The sequence below is a fragment of the Canis aureus genome, chromosome 10 (genome assembly GCF_053574225.1).
Source record: "Canis aureus isolate CA01 chromosome 10, VMU_Caureus_v.1.0, whole genome shotgun sequence".
In the NCBI taxonomy this organism is placed as follows: Eukaryota; Metazoa; Chordata; class Mammalia; order Carnivora; family Canidae; genus Canis; species Canis aureus.
In genome coordinates, this window is record NC_135620.1 from 23,983,027 (window position 1) to 24,007,488 (window position 24,462).

The following is a 24,462-nucleotide window of genomic DNA, read 5'->3' on the forward strand; positions in this document are numbered from 1 at the left end:
CCAGAGAAAGTGAAAACACTAATTCAAAAAGATACATGCACTCTTACATTTACTGCAGTGTTATCTGCATAGCCAATATACAGAAGCAACCTAAGTATCCATCCACAGACAATGAGCAAAGAAAATTTGGTAAGTGTATATATTCACACACACACACACACACACACACACACACACACACGTATACACAATGGAATATTACTCAACCATAAAAAAAAGGATGAGTTATTTTTTTGCCCAGTGTATTTTAAACCGAATGTGGGGCTCAAACAACCCTGAGGTCAGGAGTTGCATGCTCTACTGACTGAGCCAGTCAGGTGCCCCCAAAAGAATGAGATCTTAACATTTGAGACAACATGGATTGACTTAGAAAGTAGTACACTGTGAAATAAGTCAAAGACAGACAAATATCAGATGATTTCACTTACATGTGGAATCCAAAAAACATAAACGAACATACAAAAATCAAACAGACTCTTAAATACAGAAAACAAACTGGAGGTTGCCAGAGGGGAGGAGGGATGGCAGTGGGTAGGTGAAATAGATAAAAGGGATTAAGAGGTACAAACTTCCAGTGATAAAACTAAAAAGTCACAGATATGAAAAGTACAGCACAGGGAATATGGTCAATAACATTGTATGGTGACAGATGACCACTACACTCATCATGATGAGCACTCAGTAATGTATAGAAATGTCAAATCATTACTTTGTATACCTGAAATTAATAGAACATTGTATTTTAATTCTTCAATTATAAAGAGGTGAATATTACTTTTGTATCACATAAAAATGAAAGAGTATTTGTTTTCTTCACCATGTAAAACATCTAGCCTATGTTGTCAAAATCATAAACCTTAAAGCATGCAGATAAATTCTAATAAATAAAATATGTAGATTTAAGTATTTACTTAATCACTAATTTTGTACCCCAGGGAATGTTAATGCTTCTTTCTTCACTCTCCTGAGTTCTTTCCCAAGTTGACGTGTCATACCTACACAATATTCTATTTTTCTCCCCATCTCTAAAAGTATACTAGTTCGCTTTACTTAAATGTATTCTTGTCATCTGAAATTCAGCATTTCTAAAACTGAAGTAATTCCCTGACCATTCCTTGTTTGGGTCTTTCATATTTCCATCAGTGAGAACAGTCATTGAACTTCACTAATTCTTTTGTCTCCCTCTTTCTGTCTCCTTCTACATTCTTTCACGTCTTCTTTTGCAATATATTCTATTTTAACTTTGCTTTTCTAACTTTAAATTCAAATTGCTGCAATCCAACAAGGGCTCTCATGATATTTACCAGGATTCTTTTTTTTTTTTCTTTTAAGATTTTATTTATTTATTCATGAAAGACACAGAGGAGAGACAGAGGCAGAGACAAGGCAGAGGGAGAAGCAGGCTCCATGCAGGGAGCCCGATGTGGGACTCAATCCCAGGACTCCAGGATCATGCCCTGGGCCAAAGGCAGGTGCTAAACCACTGAGTCACCCAGGGATTCCCAGTCACCCAGGGATTACCTACCAGGATTCTTGAATTAAACTTACAAGAGACCTGTCTATTTTTTTTTAATTTTTATTTATTTATGATAGTCACAGAGAGAGAGAGAAAGAGAGGCAGAGACATAGGCAGAGGGAGAAGCAGGCTCCATGCACCAGGAGCCCGATGTGGGATTCGATCCCGGGTCTCCAGGATCGCGCCCTGGGCCAAAGGCAGGCGCCAAACCGCTGCGCCACCCAGGGATCCCGAGACCTGTCTATTTTTACTCTGTGTTCCAATCTTTTTTTTTTTTTTCCAGTGTTCCAATCTTTTCCAAAAGGTAGTTCTAGATTAATATGCATAGTTGCTTTATTCTGAATTTAAAACCTTCCATGTCTTACAAAATCAAATTTTGTCCCTTTAAGACAAGACTTTAAGCCCTAAATCTAGGGGCACCTGGATGGCTCAGTGGTTGAGTGTCGGCTTTTGGCTCAGGTTGTGATCTTGGGGTCCTGGGATTGAGTCCCTCATTGGGCTCCCCACAAGGAGCCTGCCTCTCCCTCTGCCTAGGTCACTACCTCTTTCTGTGTGTCTCTTATGAATAAATAAATAAAATCTTTTACAAAAAAATAAACCCTAACTCTAGTTTACTTCTCTAATCTCACCTCTTTCTACTTCTGTACAAAAACTCTACAGCCCAATGTCTCTGCTCTCTGTCCTCCGTCCTGCTTGAGCATCTCTAAGTTTATATTGTTCCTCTAACCTAGAATACAATAGTTTTTCCCTCCTACCTAAATTGTGCACATCCTTTAAGGCCAAATGCATGTCCCACTTCCTCCAAGAAAATTTCTCTACCCAACTGGACTTTGTTAATCACTTGGCATTTATTATGAGTCACTTTTTATTCAATATTGTTGTCATGTGCCCTCCCATCTTTCTTTTGCCACACTATAATCTCAGCATCTGGCAAAATGCCTTACATGAAGCAGGTATTTTTATTAATAACTATACCTAGATATTTCTGAATAAATATTTCATAATATTTGGCAAAGCTTTTGTTACATTATATATAAGCATAAACATCTTGTATCACTATAAAATTCCAAAATATAGACAATAAGGATACTACACTTTTTTTCCCCCTATTCTGTGTCTTGATACATGTTACCTAAAAGATTCCTCATACAATTTTCTGTTTCAGAGATCCCTGGGTGGCTCAGCGGTTTGGCGCCTGCCTTTGGCCCAGGGCGCGATCCTGGAGACCCGGGATCGAGTCCCACGTCGGGCTCCCTGCATGGAGCCTGCTTCTCCCTGTGCCTCTGTCTCTGCCTCTCTCTGTGTGTCTTTCATGAATAAATAAAATCTTTAAAGGAAAAAAAATTCTGTTCCATTAATAATTCCTCTTTTGACTTACACCAATGAAGGTAAAAAAAGCAAACCTTTAAAAACTTTATTTCTCTTGTTGCAATTTTGTTGACAGATTTCTCCGGTTTCTCGTAAAATATCTTAATGGCCACTATCTGCCCAGTATCCTTATGTTTACACTTCATGACTGTTCCATAACTTCCCTCTCCCACTTTTCCGAGGGTTTCATACATCTCCATTTTCAAGCCCGATTCTTCTTCATAAAAAGAAAGGGAAAAAAAAAAAGTTAGACATTTGTACGTTCATGCGTACAAGCTGGCCAATGCATCTCCACAATAAACCCGTATTTTGACATTTGTGAACGCGAAAACTGTTCTTTTTCCACAGACGGTTGCTCGTCTTGGGGAACTCCGCCCACGAGGCAGGAGGGTGTCTGTGTGGGGCTGCACACCTCACAGCCACGAGGGGGCTTCCTGTTGCCTCAGGCATCCCCGTCCACACCAAGGCTTCAGAGCCCCTCACTACGTGCCACCTGTCCATCAGGAGCGTGGTCCGCACACCTCCTGCCATACCCCCGTCAAAAGCGCGGTTTCCGAAAGGCGGAAGTCACCTACAGCTCTGGCCCCCGGACCCAAGAAAACCTCAGCCCCACCGGCTCCTCAAACCCGACGTCTTATGGTCCCGGACCAGTGTTGCGCTGCGCCCCTTCCCCCGCAGTCGACCTCGTCCGGTCAAGCCGCCGACTTCTCAGCCCATTCTGTAGCCCCGCCGGCCTGGCTCCGCGCAGACCCGGCGGAACAACCGGACACCGAGGCTTCCGAGCTGGCGAGCGCGGCTAGCTTCCGGCAGCCCGCTACCATGGCAACGGCGCCGCAGACCCCCGCGCTCGGGACCTACTGCGCAAGACAGGAACATCCGCCCGGCCCGGCCCGGCCCGACCCGGAAGAGAAAATCATAAAGGGTTGAAAATGAGTTGCCGGTGGGCTTAGGCTCAGGGAAAGCTTTCTGGGGGTCGGGGTGGGGATTATATGGGTTGAGACCAACTCACAAGGTTGGTTTTGAGTTTTGAGCAGAGGTGAGGGGAGGATCCACATTTTACTGCCCCGAGAGTCTGTCTCCTAGAGAAGGGTGGAGGCTTGCTCCCAGGCCAAAGAACAACATGCCGCAGGTGCTGGGTCCTAAAAGGATGGCTTGAGTCGTGAAATAGAGACACATTGTAAAACAAGTCTTCCAAGGAAGTCTTGTGTAATTACGGTCGTCTAAGTTACCTATTTATATTAATATTCCATAGACCTGAGTTCGACCACAGGGGTCGGCATTCATCCTTAAGACGGGGTTAAGACGGTTCTTAATGTTTCTTGAACACTTGCTATATGCTTAGAAATTTTTTCGAACTCGTAGTACTCCTTTTTAGAAACGCCCTCCTTGAGAAAACAAATCGACATAAAAGGACACAGCAAAAGGGGGATAAACATTATCTAATTGCTTAAAAACTAGACATGGGGTTCTGCTGGCCTGACAGCCTCCATACACTGTGAGATTCCAGAACAATTACACATTGCTACCTAATGATCCAGTAGGGATATTTTTTGAAGATTTTCTTTGGCATTTTACTGCATACATACTGACCCGTATATCTTCATCCTTAGCTATGGTGAGAATTAGGATCGCTACTGTGGGAGGCAAAAGATGAGAATATTCAGCTTTTAACTTTCAGAATTTCATTTGTGGATGCATCGCAGAACCTATCAAGAGTTAGGTTTGGCTTACTTGATCACCAATGAAGTTATAAAAGCAAAAGATAGAATTCAGGGTTTTGAGAAAAGGAGACAGCAAGAAAGTGAGGGAAATTAACGCTTTCAGTTTCCAGGAAACTATGGGCAACTTGGTGCAACGCTCCCACTATGCCTCGGGCTGAAGAATTACCCAGAAGGATATAAGGTGTTCAGAGTCCTCCAGACCAGCAAAGCCCTGAGGCCAGGAATCAAAGGCAATGGAAGGAGGGAACTCAACACCTCTGAGCAACCTGGTGGACATCTCAGACCCATCTGCACCTTACTTGCTGGTGTAGGAAACCTGAAATGAGTTATCCAGGTTAGCTATATAACTCCCACCCACGTCTGCAAAATCTCTTCCCCACATCCAAGTTTTTAGGCTTTCTTGACAACCAGCCACCCTTCTAAATGCTTTGCGATCTCATCTCCATGTACCCTATCTTAGCCAGTCATGGACTTTGACACATTTTGACACCAATCCTCAAATGAGAGGAGGCTTATGTTAAAATAAAATTCTGTAATTCCATAGAGATAGTCAACAAACCTTAAGACAATCTCTATACCATTTTTTTTTTTTGTCTTCGGAATTTCCAACCCTGCAAACCCCATTGTGATGCACATACAGGCTCTTTGGTGGCCTCATGGAAGCATTTCGGGGAATTTTAGTTGGTGTGGGCCTCAACATTTCAATGCTGGGCTAATTATGAAAAACAGAGGTTCCCTCACTCTGCCCCAGGTACCAGATTTGATAAGCCACTGAATCAACCAGAAAAGATTTTAAGTCCGTATTACTTTTAGCTGTTTTTAAAACTTAAGCAAAACAAGCTTTTGCTTCCGCCACGACCGCAGACCCTTTTCATGAAACTGGAGGGAAAACTTACTAAAGACCCATACCCGCCCTCAACCCCATAAACTTAACTACCCGCTCCATAGACCTGAGACTCAGATTCAGACGACACTTTCACGTGATCCGTTCCAACCTCGTCATAGGGACACGTGGTTCTAGATACTTCGTCCCCTCCCCCTCAGGGGTGGATTGTTGACAACGCCGCCGGCGGTCACGTGACCTTACGTCATCCCACCTCCTTTCCCTGAAATCTCTGGCCCCGGATGCGGCTCTCTGTCCCCACCCGGTCGAGCTTAAACTACTAAAAGGGGGAGGCATAGGATGGTGTTTCGGTTTCGGGGTCTCTTAATCCACAACCTCCAATCAGAGAACAGAGAGGACTAATTTATCTATTATATTAGGAAGCCAAAATTGGTAGAGCCCTGCCGCAGAGCTCCCAAAACGGGTCTAGACGCCCCGTACCCTTCTCCTCCAACCCCCTCCCCCCGTGGTACTGGCGGAGGGCGGAGGGATCTGGAGGCGGCGGAGGGAGACGTCATTGCAGGGTTGTTTGTGCAGCCTCGGCGGCGGCGGTGACCCACAGTGATTCGGCCGCCGCGCCGGGGGGTGGGGGGGCTGCGCGGGACTCTTTTCTTTCAGACTGACCGCGGGGCAGCTGGGGAGCATGTCGACTCCGGCCCGGAGGAGGCTCATGCGGGATTTCAAGCGGTAAGGGCGCTCACCTCCGCCTGGATGACGGCTCCTCCCCACAGCTATGGGGCTGCAGGGCGGGGATCCGGGACACCTTCCTCTCCTAACCCTAAGAGGGCCTCCTCTGGGCCCAGGGGTCCCGAAGGAAGCCCAGCCCCAGTCCCGGTTCGCACTCCTTCATCCTTGCTCACTCTGCCGACGTAAGAAATTTCGCTACCCCTCCCCCAAAAGTAAAAAGATGGCTATGGTTTGTCCTAGGGTTCCCCGCTGCCCACTTGGGTCAGCCCCCCGACGTCTAGTCCTAGAGCTCAAGCTTCATTTCCCCTTCCTCTGTCCCCCCAAAGCAGACCCTTGCAGAATCATATTCCCTGCTTGCTGCACCAGTTTTGCTGGATGGCCCTGCGGTCTTAGCTGAGGGGCAGGGTTGGGATGAAAAGCGCCCCCCCCCCCTATTCTCTCTGCAGCGAGGGTGGGGTCTGCAGCGCGAGGTCCGGGGGTTATTAACCCATCCTCGGAAACCCGACTCTCCCTCGCCGCCCGAAAGGACCTTGAGAACTGGCTTAGAGAGCTGGGACTCGGGCTGGGAGCCCGGGCTGGGCTGCCAGGGCCTTCTGGAACTCAGCTCTGTGGCCTGGTGTCTAAAGCCCTATCTATAGCCTCCAAAGTCTGGAAAAATGCCTTCCTTGAGACTGGCGCTAACCTGATACTCGCTCGGCCTCCTTTTGTAAAATAGGGTTTTGTTAGGAGGTGTTGGGGTTAGTAAGGAGGAAGTGACCTTTTTTTCAGTTTACCTTTGGATACTTGGAAGTACGGAGGCCGATAAAAATAAGAAAACTTACCATTACGATCCACTGCACGTTTTGTGGGGGTTTTGTTGTTTTCTTGGGGAGACCTGCTCATAGAAACTTGGGTTAGCTGTCCAGGAAGCAACCTTTTAACTTCGCCATTATAAAGCCATAGGTGAGGCATTTGGAAGCCATTGTTTTAGGCTTTGGGCAGTTTATCATTGAATATATTCCTAATGTACCTTCAGTGGGCTAGAAGCAGCATAAATCCATTAAGGCTTCTGGTCATCGAGGCTTGATGTGTTTGAGGTTGACTGGAGAGAACTATTTTTATGTAGACTAATTTCAAAGTATCTTATGTGACAATCACTACATATTGATATATGTATATAAAATGCTATATTTGTTTTAAAAGTTTGTCTTCTGAAGCTTAAAATCAAATTTCACGTTAGCTCCGAAGAGTGAAATCCAAATAATAAAACTTGCAGTTCGTGTCCATTGTTACTCTGGTTTATTACTGCCTTTCTCTGTTAATTCTGAATTGAACACATGGCACCTTTGGTAGTTTTCCAAGGGGCTTCAGGTTACAAAAATTTGATTATGACAAGTGTTGGAAGGTAGCTTTGTATCGAGTCTCTTGATAAAAGAGGTAGATTTAGCTGTAGCGCAGATCTTTAAAATAGCGACTGATGAAAAAAACCTAACTGAAGCTTGATTACTTTAAAAGCTACTGCTAATTGAAGCAAATAGGAGAAGGCTACTCTCCTAAAACTAGTTTCCTAATTAAATTGAATATAAGTGTTTTCAGTCATTTAGTGTTTGCCTTGAGGATCCTTTTTTTGGTTTTGGTGGGGGGCGGGGGTGGTCATGTTGCACAGGTAGCTGTGGTTTGGAATCAGACCGTCTTTGCATCTTTAGAGCACCAAAAAAGGTGGTCTGTGAAAATCGGACTTGGGGCCTTTAATTTTTGTTGTTGATGGCATTCTGTGTGTATCACTTCTCAAAGGTACATCTTAAGCTTGATATTCAAAAAAGGATGAGTCCAAAGGCCTTTGGAATTTTAGTCAATTTGGAGAGGTGTTTAAGAAGTATATATGTGGTTGATTTCTTTTTTTTAAAGTCATATTATTTTCCCTCTAAGCACAAGAACAAGGAAATGGTGTTAAAGTAGGTAGAATAGTCCATAAGGGTTCTCTTTGGCCTTCATAGCAACCTTAATGTTCAACTTTGAAAATTACTACTCTGGATTTCTAGATTGCAAGAGGACCCACCTGTGGGTGTCAGTGGCGCACCATCTGAAAACAACATTATGCAGTGGAATGCAGTTATATTTGGGTGAGTGGAAAGATATAAAAAATGATAGGTATAGTAATTCTTTTAAGAAAAGTGAATGTAGCAAGTAGGCAAAGAGGCTGAGGTGGAATTGAGGGCTCTTACAGAAACTGCAAAGTAAATTAGAAAAGAAATTCTGTTAAGTATTTCTGCAGTTAACTAAAATTTGTGTTGTATTATTTATGATTTTACAATCACTTTGGGTTTTATCTGATAAAAATTAAACAAGAAAAGGTAAATTATTGTACAGAATAAATTGTACCAAGCAAATGTTTATGCTTGCATTCTTTTGGAACTGTAAAAAGACTAAGAACTAAAAAATACCCAGAGCTTCCAGTGTGGCAAGAATTCATGAGAAATGTATCACATGTTATATATATAACACTTTTTTTTTTTTTTTTAATAGAGGCAGGAGTAGAGGGGGGAGAGAGAGAGAAAATCTCAAGCAGACTCCACACCACGTGCCAAGCCCAACGCAGGGCTCCATGTCACAACCCTGAGATCATGACCTGAGCCCAAATCAACCACTGAGCTATATGGGTGCCCTGTATATATATGCCTCTTAATTTAAAATTTCCTTATGTCTTTTATTTTTCTGGACTTGATCTCTTTTTCTTTCACACTTTTTAAAACCAGGGGTTTGTACTAAAACCTTAAAGGTACACCTTCATAAACAATTCTGAGTAGCCATTGAATTAGTTATGAAACTATATTAAATACTAGTGGAAAAATGAGTGTAGTTTATTCTTCTAAAGAGATTATATTTGGGGTACCTGGGTGGCTCAGCGGTTGAGCATCTGCCTTTGGCTCAGGTCTTAGAGTCCTAGAATGGAGTCCTGCATCAAGCAGGAACCACCACCACCACCACCACCCCACCCCTGCCAATGGAGCCTGCTTCTCCCCTCTGCCTATGTCTCTGCCTCTCTCTCTCTCTCTCTCTCTCTCTCGTGAATGAATAATAAAATCTTTTTAAAAATAGATTACATTAAATTCAGGCTAACATGCTTTGAGGTCCTGAATGTGCCTTGCAAGGAGAAATAACGCTTGATGGTGCTGCTTAGGAAAGATGAAATTGGGGTATGGAGGCAGGGAAAAGGTTTGAGCAAAAGAAAGTGGCTTTCTTGGTTACATCAGTTCTCTAGCTGTTTTGAACAAGAGGTGTTGCTTTGTTGGGAAGCAGGATGCTTGGTTTGGTGTTATATAATTATCTTGCAGGGGCATTTCCATCTTATTGATGTGAATTGAAAATATGATTTTTTCTCTTAAGAATATACATTTATAAAGTGACTGGTTGGTATTTATGAACTGAATTGGTGCTAAAACTATGAGGCTTGTCTTTGTAAATCCCCCCTAAAATGAAAACCTAGAATAGCTATCCTTTATGCCTATCTCTATAAAAATCTAGAGCTAAGATGGTACTAAACTATCAGTATCTTTAAAACTCCACAAATCATTAGAATAAGCCCCCTCTTTCTCTGTGTGTTTATCCTTTTGACTCTTAAAAATCAAGAAAAAGAGGGGTGCCTGGGTGGCTTGTATGGGCAACTGATTCATCATCTCACCTCAGGTTTTAAAAGTTTTTTTTTTTAATTTTTATTTATTTATGATAGTCACACACACACACACACACACACACACACACACGGGGGGGGGCAGAGACATAGGCAGAGGGAGAAGCAGGCTCCATGCACCGGGAGCCCGACGTGGGATTCAGTCCCGGGCCTCCAGGATCGCGCCCTGGGCCAAGGGCAGACGCTAAACAGCTGCGCCACCCAGGGATCCCTCACCTCAGGTTTTAGATCTCTGGAGTTAGGCACTGTGTTGGGTTCTGCATTGGGCCTGGACCCTACTTAAAAAAAAAAAAAAAAAAATCAGGAAAAGGCAGAATGAAACATCTTTTAATCAGAAATCTTCTTGTTTTCAGACCAGAAGGGACACCCTTTGAAGATGGTAAGTCATTCTCAATTATGTTTTCTGTAATACTAGGACGCTGCGTTTAAGTAAATAATTGTTAACACCAACATACTTAAAACTATTTTCTGTATCAGCTTGACCACCTCCATTGCCAGTTCTTTGTGTTACTTTGGTATTTGGCTGTAGAACTGTAGGCCTAGATAGTAGGTTAATGGTGGATAATGGTGCTTTTTTAACATTGTTATCTATGTTGATAAAGTGTCAAGCTGAAATTGTTCTTAAACTTTCATAGCTGAGGCATCTGGCTGGCTCATTCAGAGCACGTGATTCTGTCTCAGGGTTGTAAGGTCGAGCCTCACATTTGGTGCAGAGATTACTTAAAAATAAAATAACTGAAATCTTAAAAGAAAGTAAGAAAGACCTGCCAGTAGCTTCACATACAGTTGGCTTTTGACACCCATAAGTAGCATTCTGTGTATAATCTTTTTACTTCTTAAATTTAGTATTTCCACCAAAAGCCAGGAAAATGGGAAACTGGTCCTGATACGTATTTATAATTGCACTTTTCAAATTGATTGTAATCGGGTTCTTAGATTTTCTCTAATTACAGCATAGATTTTTAAAAATTATTGAACAGATTTGTTTTAATTATCAAAATGTCTCCAGAATTAACCCATTGAAAATATTTGAACAAAGATACTATTTTTTAAGGAGATAACCTGAATGCTTAATAGGGGAAAATGGTTAAGCAAATTATGAGGTATCTATATTATGGAATATTATGTACTTGTTGAAGAATAATAAGGCAAATCTGGACATATGTCTCGAGACAAAGTTTTAGAAAAACGTATATTTTTACTAAACACATACATCCAAGTGTGTGGGTATTAAAGGGTTATAAACCACACCATTATCAGTGGTTTCTTCTAAGTGGGGATAAGGAATTGAAGAGAAGTAGCTCTAAGGACTTCAGCTTTTTGCACTGTACCAGGGGTTCTCAGGTGGTCCATAAACCCCCTTCAAGTCCCTGAGACTTTCTTGGGTTCCTTATAATTAAAACTGTCTTGGGATCCCTGGGTGGCGCAGCAGTTTGGCGCCTGCCTTTGGCCCAGGGCGCGATCCTGGAGACCCGGGATCGAATCCCACATCGGGCTCCCGGCGCATGGAGCCTGCTTCTCCCTCTGCCTGTGTCTCTGCCTCTCTCTCTCTCTCTGTAACTATCATAAATAAATAAAAATTAAAAAAAAAATTAAAACTGTCTTTATAATTTAAGACATTTGTCTTTTTTTGCTCTATCAGCGTTTGCAGTGATGGTACAAAAACATTAGTGGCTAAACTTGGACCTATGCAGTTTAGCATCTTGGTACAAATTAAGACTGTCTCTAAACTGTACTAATAGTCATTGTATTCTTTGCTTTTTTTTTTTTTTTTTTTTTTTTTTTAAGATTTTATGTATTAGAGAAAGGGCATAAATAGTGGGAGGAGCAGAGGTAGAGGGAGAAGCAGGCTTCCCACTGAGCAGGGAGCCCATTGGGCTCAATCCCAGGACCCTGAGATCATGACCTGAGCCACCTAGGCACCCCTATTCTTTGCATTTTATTTGTTGGTTTCAGTTTTGGTTTTTTAAGATTTTATTTATTCATGAGAGACACCGAAAGAGAGGCAGAGACACAGGCAGAGGGAGAAGAAACAAGCTCCATGCAAGGAGCCTGATGTGGGACTCCATCCCAGGAATCCAGGATCACACCCTGAGCCAAAGGCAGATGCTCAACCGCTGAGCCACCCAGGCGTCCCTGGTTTTGTTTTGTTTTGTTTTTAAGTCATCTCTACACCCAACATGTGAGGCTTGAACCCACACCCCTAGATCAAGAGCCTGACTGAGCCAGCCTAGTGCCCCATATTCTTTGCATTTTTAAAAAACTGTCATTTTCGCTTAAAAATGTCTTGATAGCAAAGGAAATTCGTCTTGATGAAAAAAGTAGATATTATTAATTATTGACTTTTGAGTATGCATTTTTAAAATATTCTGTGTGATTAAGTGGGAAATACACATAAAACACTTCTCTTATGATTTTCTGGAGGCAAAGCACTTTTGCAATTGTTTTGAGTTGCAACTTACACTTTTTTTCATGGAACATTTTTACTTGAATGAGAGACAAATTGATAATTTAGACTCAACTGTTTAGACTCATAAGTGACTGAAATGAGCTGTTAGATCAAGGAAAGTAACTGACAGTATTGTTGCTGCTGATAAAATAATGGTTTCCCAGTACTTCAAGACTTCTCTGATAAACATCAGTAGGCAGTATTACCTAGTTGTTATATGTTTATGGATAGTGTGAAATGAAATGTGGCAACATTTACAAGATTTGTATAATTCATTGAACCAATATTTTCTGAATGACCAATGTATCATGTTAGAAGATTATGGATGGATAAAACATTTATGCAATGAGTAACAGATTTTAGTTTAACTGATGCAAAAAGTTTATATTATTTCAGTCTACATTGCAGCTAACCTTTAAAAGCTTACCACTTCCTTAGTATAGTAACCAAAAAAGAGTATCTACAGTTATCTGAGAAAACTATGAAAATATTTTTTCATTTGTGTATTTTTGTGAGGCCTTATTTTCTTCTATATCTCATCCCAAAACAACATATTGCAACAAATCGAATGCAGAGGCAGCTGAGAGAATCCAGCTGTCTTGTATTAAGTCAATCATTTAAGATTTGCAAAAAATGTAAAACAGTGCTAAGCTTTTTACTAACTTTGTGGGGAAATATATTACTTCTCATTAAATGTTACTCAGGTTATTTTGTAGTGAGTTTACAGTAATTAGTGAATTTTAAAAAATTTTCTGAGTTAGGGGTGCGTGATTGGATCAGTTGGTAGAGCATGTGATTCTTGATCTCGGGGTCATGAGTTACAGCCTCACATTGAAAATAGAAATTACTTTTTAAGGAAATTCATAAGTTAAATACTGTCTAATACAGGAAATACTAATAGTTACATCCAATAGCACTGGAGGCAGTTTGTACGAGTTCATGAGAACAGATTGTTAAAAATTGGGGGAATTTCTGCAGGCTATTTATTAAAGAGCCAATATTTAAAAGTGAAATGATTTTTCATCTTTGGTGGAAATACATAAAATGGTATGCTGTCCCATGTATCTCTTTCCAGCTTCACATTCAGTTGACTTCCCATTGGAAGCTTGGTGTTGGTTGGGAATAGGAGTATAAGGGGGTCCTGAGACTCCATAAAGTGGAAGGAAAAAAACTTGAAAATGGCTGTTCCATATTTTGTAGGCTGAAATTCTTAAAATTACATTTTTTTAATTAATTAAAATTCAAACCTTCAAAATTCAAGTTAGATACAAGGCTGTCTTCACTATTTAACTGTATGTTTCATAATAGTCTGATATATTTGGAATATAAAATAGACAACAGATTTTGCTTGTATCTTTAGCTTCCCTCATCCCAAATTTCCAAAGGGCAAAAAAAATGTAAAAAGGTAGAGGTTGGGACACCTGGGTGGCTCAGCAGTTGAGCATCTGCCTTTGGTTCAGGGCATGATCCTGCGGTCCCAGGATCAGGTCCCAAATCGGGCTTCCTGCATGGAAGCCTGCTTCTCCCTCTCACTGTGTCTCTGCCTCTCGCTCTGTGTCTTTCATGAATAAGTAAATAAAAATCTTTAAAAATAACAGTAATAATAATTTTAAAAGATTTAAAAGGTAGCGGTTGTATACCAAATATGCAAAGATAAAATATCAGATAAAATAGAGAAGATTGTTTAGTTTTTCTAAAACTACATTGATGAAATAAGGGAAGAACCTTGTAGGGACATCTGGAATGTCTTTTATTGAGTTCATTAGGAAAAAGTCTCAATTTACCAAGTATGTTTAAGGGGCTGTAGTTAAAATACCTCTCCAACCTTCAGGTGGATTTCTTCAAAATAAAAGAACTCTGGATAATGAATAAATAGAAGTCTAAAAGACCTACCAAACCAGTAATAATGGTCATTTCTGCAAAACAGATTTGGAGTTGAGAGTTCTACTTTGTACCTTGTGAACAGATTGACTTTGTTAGAAATGTGTAATTTTTTTAAAAGCCTGTGTCTGTACTGACCATAAAATACTGCTTTGCAGAATGTACCACATTGGTCTATAGGCAGTTACACTAATACTTACTGGTTTTTGGCATATTTAAGTGCAAGGATTCATGTGTGGACAGAAGAGACCTTTTCGATTAATGTCCATGCCTCCAATCTAAGTCCTTTGTCATGTGGTCGTTAACCCCTCTTGAAATCTTTTACATACCCTCTTCTAAGCTATAATAAACTAGCTGTAGTTCCCCAAATGTGCATTTTAAATTTCAGTAGCTAGGGCCAAATTGCTTTCCAAAAGTATGGCAGTTTCACATTCCCACCAATAGCACATCAAAGTGTGTTTCCAAGTGCTTGCCAATGCTGCATGTTACCAGTCTAACGTAAATCAAAGTATATTTAGTATGTTTTATGTGCTAAGGCAGAAGTGACATTAATTTTTGTATGGTTGTGCAAAAATTAGTATGGGTTGGGAATTCATTGATGAAGAGATTAAAAATTAATGCTTGTCTTTACCATAATTATTTTGGTTTGTTTTCTATCTAGGTACTTTTAAACTAGTAATAGAATTTTCTGAAGAGTATCCAAATAAACCACCAACTGTTAGGTTTTTATCCAAAATGTTTCATCCAAATGGTAAGTAACATTTTATTAAACTTCACAAATGATGGGGGTGGGGGTAGTTTTTTCCTTCCTTTTAAGAGTTGACCCATACTTCTCACTGCTAGGGGCCACTTCTAGATATTGCTTCCATGTCAGTATTAGCTACATTTTTGTACCCTAGAATCTTTAGAAGGTTCCAAATTTCAGGTAAGGTTTTAATACTTTTTATTTTAAGATTTTATATATTTATTTACGAGAGACCCACAGAGAGGAGCAGAGACAACATAGGCAGAGGGAGAAGCAGGCTCCCTTGTAGGAAGCCGGAAGCAAGACTCAATCCCAAGACCCTGGGATCATGACCTGAGCTCAGATGCTCCTATACTTTTGATTTTAAAATACTATCCATGTGTAGAAATGTGAAGGATACCAAAAAGAACTTGTCACTTAAAATTTAGCTTTTAAAAAACACAAAAAAGGGTGCCTGGGTGGCTCAGTCAGTTAAGCATCTGCTTTCAGCTTGGGTCATGATCCCAGGTTGCTGGGATTGAGCTCCACATCAGGCTCCCTGCTCAGCGGAGAGTCAGCTTCTCCCTCCTCTCCTCCCAACTTGTGCTCTTTCACTATTTCTGTCTCTCTCTCTCAGATAAATATTTTTTAAAAAACACAAATTAATGCTTATACAAAATTGAGGTCATGTATGTAAAATGACTTATTTTAATATATTGAACATCTTTCCTTGTTAAATATCCTTTGCATCATTTTTTTCTTTTGCATCATTCTTAATGGCTGCAAAATGTTCTCTGCGATTATCATAATTAATGTATGTCCAGTTGGTGATTTTCAGGTTGTTTTTTTTTTTGTAAGACTTTTAAATTTTATTTTGAGAGACTGCGAGCGTGAGTTGGGAGAGGGAGAAAGAATCTTAAGTAGGCTCCACACTCAGCAGAGCCTGCCTTGGGGCTCTGTCTCATGACCCTGAGATCAAGACCTGAGCCAAAATCAAGAGTCAGTTGCTTAACCAACTGAGCCACCCAGGTACCCCAAGTTTTTTGTAATTTTATTTAAAGATTTTATTTATTCATTTATGAGAGACACACAGAGAGAGAGAGAGGCAGAGACATAGGCAGAAGGAAGAGCAGGCTCCCTGTAGGGAGCCTGATAAGGGACTCGATCCCAGGACCCTGGGATCACGACCTGAGCCAAAGGCTCAACCACTGAATCCCCCAGATGCCCCTGTTTGTAATTTTAAACAGCACTTTGAACATTCTTGAAAAATTTTCCCAAATACCTGTGAGAGTATTACAGAATAAATTTTTAGAAGTGGTATTATTGGGTAAAAAAATTCATACATTGAGACGCCTGGGTGGTTCAGCGGTTGAGCATCTGCCTTTGGCTCAGGGTGTGATCCTGGAGTCCCAGGATTGAGTCCCAAATCGGGCTCTTGCAGAGAACCTGTTTCTCCCTCTGCCTGTGTCTCTTCCTGTCTCTCTCTCTGTCTTTCATGAATAAATAAATAAAATCTTTTTTTTTTTAAGTTCATATGTTTTTAAGGCTTTTTAAAATATAGTTTTCCATTTTTTTCTCTCGTTTCTATTTTCATTTGGAGAAATTTTTTTTATTCCTATTTACTATAAATGCTGAGTGACTCTGTGTAATTGATATGCTCTTCCGTAACTTCTTGTTCACTTCTAATGCATGTATATTTCTGGATTACAAATTAGAAAAGTTATTTTCCAAAATATTTAAGCTTTCCATTTCGTAGCCTTTGCTCATTTAAATATGGACTTCTCCATCAGTTAACTTAGTTTTAGAAGGAGTCAGTTTACATTTATTCCACTTTAGTTTTGTCTGACTTAGACTTGTTATTGAATTGACCCACAATATAGTAAGGTTTTGTAAATCAAGGTGGGAAAGACTGTAGAATGTGCAGAGGGGATCTGTGTATAGGTGTAGTATTTTCATCCTTAGGGAAACAATGTATTAGATTATTTTTCATCCTTTTGTATTAACAATGGTTTATAACAATGTATTATATATACATTGTATTATATACAATTTAACAATGTATTATAACAATGGTTTCTCTTTTGTCTTTTATCAGTAGTTTTATTAACTTTCTGGTCTACCTTTTAAACATCTTTACTTGAAATATAATTCACGTATCATGCTGTTCATTCATTTAAATTTTACAACTCAGGGAGTTTTGGTACACGGAGTTGTGCAACCATCACCCTATCAATTTTAGAACATTTTCATCTCCAAAAAAAATCCCATGACAGTTGGCACTCACTCCCTTTTCTCCCAGCACCCTAGCCCTAGGCAGTTGTAGTTTCTTTATAGATTTGCCTGTTAGGGGGGGTGCTTGGGTGGCTTAGTTGATTAAGCATCTGCCCTCGCTCAGGTCATGATCTCAGTGTCCTAGGATAGAGCCTGGATTGGCCTCCCACACTCAGTGGCAAGCCTACTTCTCCCTCTCCCTCTGCCCTTCCTCCTGCCCATGTTCTCTCTCTCTATTTGAAATAAAATCTTAAAAAAAAAAAAGAAAAAAAAAAGATTGCCAGTTATGGACATTTCATTAAAATGAAATCTTATAATAAATATAGTCTTTTGTCAGGGATCCCTGGGTGGCGCAGCGGTTTGGCGCCTGCCTTTGGCCCAGGGCGCGATCCTGGAGACCCGGGATCGAATCCCACGTCAGGCTCCCGGTGCATGGAGCCTGCTTCTCCCTCCTCCTGTGTCTCTGCCTCTTTCTCTCTCTCTATGTCTATCATGAATAAATAAATAAATCTTTAAAAAATAAATAAATAAATAAATAAATATAGTCTTTTGTGACTACTACTTTCAGCTGGGATAGTTTTTCAGGATTCATCCATGTTGTAACTGTATTTATTCCATTTCCTTTTATTGCTGAAATTTCGTTTTATGGGTATATACTATACTTTGTTTACTCATTTGTCAGTTGATGTTTATTTCTTGTTTGCTTTTGGATTACTTCTTAGAAGTAGTTACTAGTTCAGAATTTTAAAATCATTTTGTACTTTTATGGATTTTACAGGGGTGATCATTGTTCTTTAGGCTTGCCAAGTTTGATGTTCATGCGGGATAAATACTAGGCAGTTGACTGGGCTGCTTTAAAGTGGAGCTTTAAATCTGCTCTAAAACTAGTAAGTCGGGCAGCCCCGGGTGTCTCAGCGGTTTAGCGCTGCCTTCAGCCCAGGGCGTGGTCCTAGGGTCCTGGGATCGGGTCCCGCGTCGGGCTCCCTGCATGGAGCCTGCTTCTCCCTCTACCTGTGTCTCTGCCCCCCTCCCCCGTGTGTCTGTCATGAATAAATAAAATCTTTAAAAAACAAAACAAAAAACTAGTAAGTGGAAGTAGCTAGCACATGAATGGTGATTGAGGCCATGAGAGTGAATAACTATGCCCAGAAAGTATATATACAGGAGGGCAAGAAGGAAGAGGATTGAGAGAGCCCTGAGAAATGACAGTATTTAGGGATCCCTGAGTGGCGCACCGGTTTCGCGCCTGCCTTTGGCCCAGGGCGCGATCCTGGAGACTCGGGATCGAATCCCACGTCGGGCTCCCGGTGCATGGAGCCTGCTTCTCCCTCTGCCTGTGTCTCTGCCTCTCTCTCTCTCTCTGTGACTATCATGAATAAATAAATAAAATCTTTAAAAAAAAAAAAAAAAAAGAAATGACAGTATTTAGATATAATTTGCCTCCTCTTCCCCCCAAAAGCCTTACTTAGTTGTGTCTTTAGGTAGAGGATCTGGCTTGCTCCGTGAAACTTTCCAAAGTTTGAAAGTATAACATTTAAATGCATTTATTCTTTGTCAACACAGCAGTTATGGAAATTTGTCATATAGACAGAGTCCCACAAGCAGGTAAAAAAATTTATTCAGTTTCAGAGGGAGGAGAACCTTCCAAATATTAAAGACTTAAAATCTATTAATCACTTGATTTTTAGTTTATTTTTTGAGTATGAAAGGAATGCATATTGTAAAAACAAATCCTGAAATACAAGAATCCTTTTATTTACAGAGAGCCAGTACTTATATTCTGGCATTTAGTCTTACAGATGTTTTGTGACTACACAAAATGTCAAAATAGTTACGTGGTTCAAATGAAAATATTTAAATATTTTGTAAAAAAAGGACATCCTCTAAAAATGGAATCTTAGGTGTAATGCATTGTGGAGGTCTTTCTGCATTAGTTAACAGAAGGTAGATATGTATCATTTCTCTTGGCTACATTGCTGTTGGTTATGTGATATGAATGTACTATTATTTAGCCAGTCACTTCTTTATGAACCACAAGGTAGTTTCTAATTTTATACTCTTATAAACAGTATTACAGTGAACTTCCTATAAATAAAACTTCGTATGTTCACACTTATTTGTTTTAGAAGTAATTTCTGGGAATGTAATTATGATGTTAAAAAATAATTTTTTTTTCCGGAGCTTTATTTAAGGAATTTAGAAATAGGGGATTTAAAAAGATTGTATAGAAGATGGGTATTTGAAAAAATTTAATTGTAGCAAAGCCTCCTGACAAAAAGATGCAAAATAAGAGACCTTAGTTATAACAGTGGTTTTTCTGTGAGAAAAGAGGGTTTGGTAAATAATGTTCAAAACTTCTGACTGGGCCAAGCATTCTGTTTGTGGCAAAGATTTCTCTTTAACTGTTAAATATGATAAAGTCAATATGTAACCAATTTTAGTATTGTCTTTACAGTGTATGCTGATGGTAGCATATGTTTAGATATCCTTCAGAATCGATGGAGTCCAACATATGATGTATCTTCTATCTTAACATCAATTCAGGTAAGTGTATGTTAGGTTGCATCATGAATTTTCAAAATTCTGTGGGATAGTCAGCTTCTTTAGGAGTCAGCTTCTTTAGGAGCAGTCTAAAGACCACATGAGCAAACTTTGCTTCCTAGCACCCATGTAACCAATATCACAGTTTAGATAATCCCATGATTTTCAGACAGCTGGTCTGCTTTTCTGTCTCTCTTTCTCTCTCTTTTTTTTTTTAGGTTTTTATTTATTCATGAGAAATAGAGAGAGGCAGAGGGAGAAGCAGGCTCCATACAGGGAGCCCGATGACCCCAGGATCATGCCCCGAGCCAAAGGTGGATTGCTCAACCACTGAGCCACCCAGACATCCCTGGCCTGCCTTTCTCTTAGTGATCACATTGGATCAAACCTACAGTCATTTTCCTGGTCCTTGTGTAAATCAAGTGTTCTCACAGGTCAAGTATTATTTATGACCATCAAGGATAGCTAGAGGATGTGGAGAAGGAAAACTCTTCTTGGAAATAAAGATGATTGCTTAGAAAAACCATAGTGACCTCAGGAAACTGCCAAGTGCAGAGAAGCATTAAGTATGTTACCCCATCCAAGAAATCCTTTTTTAAAAACAGATAGTGTAACCATTTGCCAAACCAGTCTGGCAGATTATTTCAGAGTTGACCCTGAATGACAGTTTTAGAAGTAAAGTGAGGGATGTTTTAGTTTATGTGGGTGTAAAAGGAGCAGAAGTCAAATTTTGGTTTGTGATATTTTTAAAACTTTTTCTGTTGTATTTCTGCTTTAATTCAAGTCATTTTATAAACATTTTGAACTTCCCTATTTCATTCTCTTGCTGCTAGGTGTATATATTTTCTATATTAAAGGAAACAAGATTCCCTACCCAGCTTACTATCAGACATTTGCAAAGTAAACCATAAAAATAAAGTTTAACTTTGGAAAATGTTAGTTGCTGTGCTATTTCCAAGTATTGTATATTATTATACAATAACTAATATTATACAACTAACTAATGTTAGTTGCTGTGCTATTTCCAAATATTGTATATTAACCAAATCAAGCTGTTTATTTCCTGGCTAATGCTTAAGTATGTTAAAGAAGAATATTCTGGGGCATCCTGGGTGGCTCAGCGGTTTAGCACCACCTTCTGCCCAGGGTGTGATTCTGGATACTCGGGATTGAGTCGCACGTCGGGCTCTCTTCATGCAGCCTGCTTCTCCCTCTGCCCCTCTCTCTCTCTCTCTCTCTCTCTCTCTCTCTCTTTCTGTGTCTCTCATGAATAAATAAATCTTAAATATATATATATATATTCTTTTCCAATTTCCTTGAAATTAGAGGTCTGCAGTTGAGTACTGTGTTTTGGAAGCGTCAGTTCTTTAGCAGCAGGAAATTATTAAATTGATCAAGCCATTTCTGAAAGTATTTAAGACCTAAAAATACAGAAGATATACTAATATCTGCCATTTCTTTCCTGAGTAATTTGTTCTTTTATACAACCTTTATGCTCCATATCTGACCCATGTTAATGTAAAGAGCAATTCAACTAATCCTTTTTTCCCTTTTCTCTTTCCTTTCAGTCTCTGCTGGATGAACCGAATCCAAACAGTCCAGCCAATAGCCAGGCAGCACAGCTTTATCAGGAAAACAAACGAGAATATGAGAAAAGAGTTTCGGCCATTGTTGAACAAAGCTGGAATGATTCATAATAGACAACTGGTCTGTTAATTTTTTTCATCATTGTTGTGTATAATTTACCTCTCAGTAGAAAGGCTAACAAATTTTAAGTGCCACAGGTTTTAAGGATTCTGCAGAAAAAAAAAGTCCTTCAGTTTAGAACCTACAAAAGCTTGTGTATCTTGATTAATGTACTTTTTATTGCATGGTGTGAACTAAGTTATTGCTTACATAAATTTGTAATATATCCTGTTTGTATTTTTTTCCAAGTGTATAATGTTGGTGTGGAGTTTTCATGACAGAATAATACACATTTTGTAAATCTGTACTTTTTTCAAATATTGAATGCCTTATTTTTGAATTCTTTAGATTTTTAAATTGGAGAAAAGCACTTAAAGTTTTTTATATATGAATATTACATGTAAAGCTGTTAAAATACATAACTTCAGTGCAAGAGACTTTGTCACTTATTTCCTTATCTGTTTAGGAGGGGTTAATAAGTCTCTAGCTCTCCATCAATTGATAGTAGTTTCATTTCCAATTTCAAAAGAACAGATTTATATTTTATCAAGAAATTCTTCAAATTTGATTCTAACCACCAATTATAATTTTCAAACTTTATTTTGAATGTTTGAATGAAACTATATCCATTTCACTTGAGCAATTATAGACATAACTGGTTTGATTCTGTCCAACTCTGTATTTAGGCCACTTGTTACTGTTTCTTCATGCACTACTTACTGTTAAACTGTACCTTTTGCAATTTCACAGTTTGTACCTCTGCCATGAGGAATTGGCACCTCTACGGGAATAGAGAGCTAATGCAACTTACTTTGCTGCTTGATAGCACTTTAAAAGATTTTTGATAATGAAGAAAGTAAAACAGTAAACATTTATTAAAATTCACGCCCCACTATTAACACTGAGTAAGAATTGGTTGCATTGGTTTAGTAAGGCAGATACTTGGAAGGATTCTTGGTGTAACTTAAAATATTTGAAAACTGCCTTTTAATGCAATTGCATATGTTTATTCTGGAAAAATGTTTTAATATCAGGGCCTGCTGAGTTGCTTTCTCTTGTGGAGATTTTTTTTTTTTTTAATCTCCTAAGTTGTATAAAAGTTGTACTGCATCTTAGTTTACTGGATAAATTTAAAACACAGTATTGTAGAAAGCTTATACAAAGCTATCCTATGCCTTCAAATAGTACAGAAAATGGAAAATATACAAGTAAATTCTGTTGAACCACCTGTGTAGTCTTTCTAGTAGTTAAAAACAGCTATTTGAGTAACCCCAATAGTTTCTTGTCCTGTTCTTACTAGTTTAGTAAGCTAACAGCTTCTCTGTTGGAAGACTGCAGGATGGCAGTGTCTACAGCTTCTATTTATTAAGCCAAGTTTGACACTGGAAGACTAAATGTTGATGTTTCCCTTTAAAAGTTATTACTTGGCAAATTTGGGAGTAATTGTATGGTCTTAGAAAGCTTTTCATACAAATGAGAGTCCATTCACTGGAATTAATGGCCAAAAAAAAAAAAAAAAAAAGATGCTTACAGTTACTTTTTTGGTCATAGTAAATGTGATGCTTTCATATTCAGCTCTGAGACAAAGTGTAGCTTCTGGAGACATTTACTCCAATGACTGACTCTTAATATACAGTAGGTATACAAGAGTCTCCCCTCTTATTTTATTAAATGCTGTTTGTACTGCTTCAAAATCTATTTTTATCCTAATCTCTTTTCCTTTCCCTATGTAAAATTGAAATATTTCAAGTATTGATACTTAGAAGGGGGTTACATCTCACTTTGCAGGAAGTCTCTGAGCTCTAGGTCCTAAATTCAACACCTAAAACCACCTAGTTCACATTCCCACTGGAGAAAATTCTTAGGAATATTCCTCTCCCAATTACTCCTCCATTTTTTTCTTCAGCTTTGGAACAGATTCCTGTTTCTTTAGTTAAGTACTAGATGTAAACCTTCAATTTACAAGGTTATACCGTACTAAAAAGGTTTAATTTTAAACTAGGTAAATCTTCTAAATGTGTGGCATAGCAGGAGGCTAGAACTAAGTTAACAACTTATTTTGGTATGAAGCTGGATTCATGCTAAAGTTTAAATGCATTTGTGGTGCATTTTCTCTGCAGTAGTACTAACATAGAATGCTCTGTGCACATGGCACTATTCGAAGCACTTTAACGTATATGACCACATTTCAGACACACGGTAATCCTGTGAGGTTGGTACAATTATATTACAGATGAGTGTAGTGTACAGACAGATTAAGTGACTTGCTCAAGATCAAGCTAGCAAGTGATAGAGCTGAGATTTGTATCTGGGCAATCTGGTCTTTTAGCCAAGAAGTAGACTATTCCTTAAGAGATATTAAGGGATTGAGTTCTGTTTTAGAAAATCTATTAGATTTTAATATGTCCTCCTGTTTTTAAAAATACTAATCTATTAGTCTAATTATTTAAAGTTTAATAGACTTTAAAATGCCCTCCCATTTTTAAAAATACTTGAGTTTAGACTTGGGTACAGACTGGTATCTACCCAGTGAAGACATTTTCTCGACCACCATTTTCTCCCTCTTCATTTTTGTTTTGCAGATAGGAACACTTTCTAGTCTCTGATATAAAAGACCTATGACTTTTCTATAAACCACATTTTTTCCCCTTCATCCTTCAGTCAGTACCAGTCCCCACACCAATAAAAGTTCCACAAATAACTTCTAAAACTGATCTAAAAAGTCTTATTCCTGTAGGTGGAAGATAGTGGGGAAAAAATCTATTAAAGGTGCCTTATTTAATAACTGTATTTTCTGCTCAGTAAACAAAGTACCTGTCTACTTCATTGATTCACTTAGTACTCCTAAGAAAGAACCCTGGGACTCATAAAGTACAATTTAGAGTGATGTCTAAGATATTTTGAGCTCTAAGTTCTCCCAGGTTTTAAGAGATAGGGATCAACTTTTTAGGTCTCCATGGTATTTATTACAATTCCTTTCTTCTTGCATTTAGTGTAATGCAGAGTCCCAAGGGAATCTCAGTTATGTGGGGATTATTATGTAAATAGAAAAGTCAGTAGTTGGA

General features: G+C 39.2%; 2 protein-coding genes across 29 annotated transcripts in view; one reads left to right on the forward strand and one right to left on the reverse strand.

The window, feature by feature from the left end:
* CDKL3 (cyclin dependent kinase like 3) overlaps positions 1–5,692 on the reverse strand; it is a 107,925-nt gene extending 102,233 nt beyond the window's left edge. For 12 of the 27 annotated variants that reach the window (XR_013387671.1, XR_013387669.1, XR_013387672.1 and 9 more), the window contains exons 1-2: positions 3,533–3,718; positions 2,920–3,101 (exon numbers count right to left, since the gene is read on the reverse strand). Coding sequence is in view for 19 of the 27 variants with exons in the window: in XM_077911694.1 (XP_077767820.1) it covers positions 2,920–3,084 (165 nt within the window). In the remaining 8 variants the exon portion in view is untranslated. The other 15 variants (XR_013387668.1, XR_013387667.1, XR_013387674.1 and 12 more) reach the window with 13 other exon arrangements.
* UBE2B (ubiquitin conjugating enzyme E2 B) lies at positions 4,710–22,620 on the forward strand. Of its 2 annotated transcripts, XM_077911703.1 has the most exons (7): positions 4,710–4,939; positions 6,107–6,175; positions 8,197–8,277; positions 10,199–10,224; positions 14,837–14,926; positions 19,626–19,714; positions 21,280–22,620. In XM_077911703.1, exons 2-7 carry the CDS (start codon positions 6,132–6,134, stop codon positions 21,406–21,408), a joined length of 459 nt encoding a protein of 152 aa, XP_077767829.1. In that variant the 5' UTR covers positions 4,710–4,939; positions 6,107–6,131; the 3' UTR covers positions 21,409–22,620. The 2 variants fall into 2 exon arrangements, with proteins under 2 accessions (XP_077767829.1, XP_077767828.1); XM_077911702.1 differs by lacking the exon at positions 4,710–4,939 and having other exon boundaries at positions 6,003–6,175.
* The last annotated feature ends 1,842 nt before the right edge of the window (positions 22,621–24,462 follow it).

Excerpts from the sequence above, each read along its gene's own strand:
- UBE2B (XM_077911703.1), top strand. The coding sequence starts at position 6,132 with ATGTCGACTCCGGCCCGGAGGAGGCTCATGCGGGATTTCAAGCG. Across the intron at positions 6,176-8,196 it reads CTCATGCGGGATTTCAAGCG|ATTGCAAGAGGACCCACCTG; the intron begins GTAAGGGCGCTC and ends CTGGATTTCTAG. Across the intron at positions 8,278-10,198 it reads TGGAATGCAGTTATATTTGG|ACCAGAAGGGACACCCTTTG; the intron begins GTGAGTGGAAAG and ends TCTTGTTTTCAG.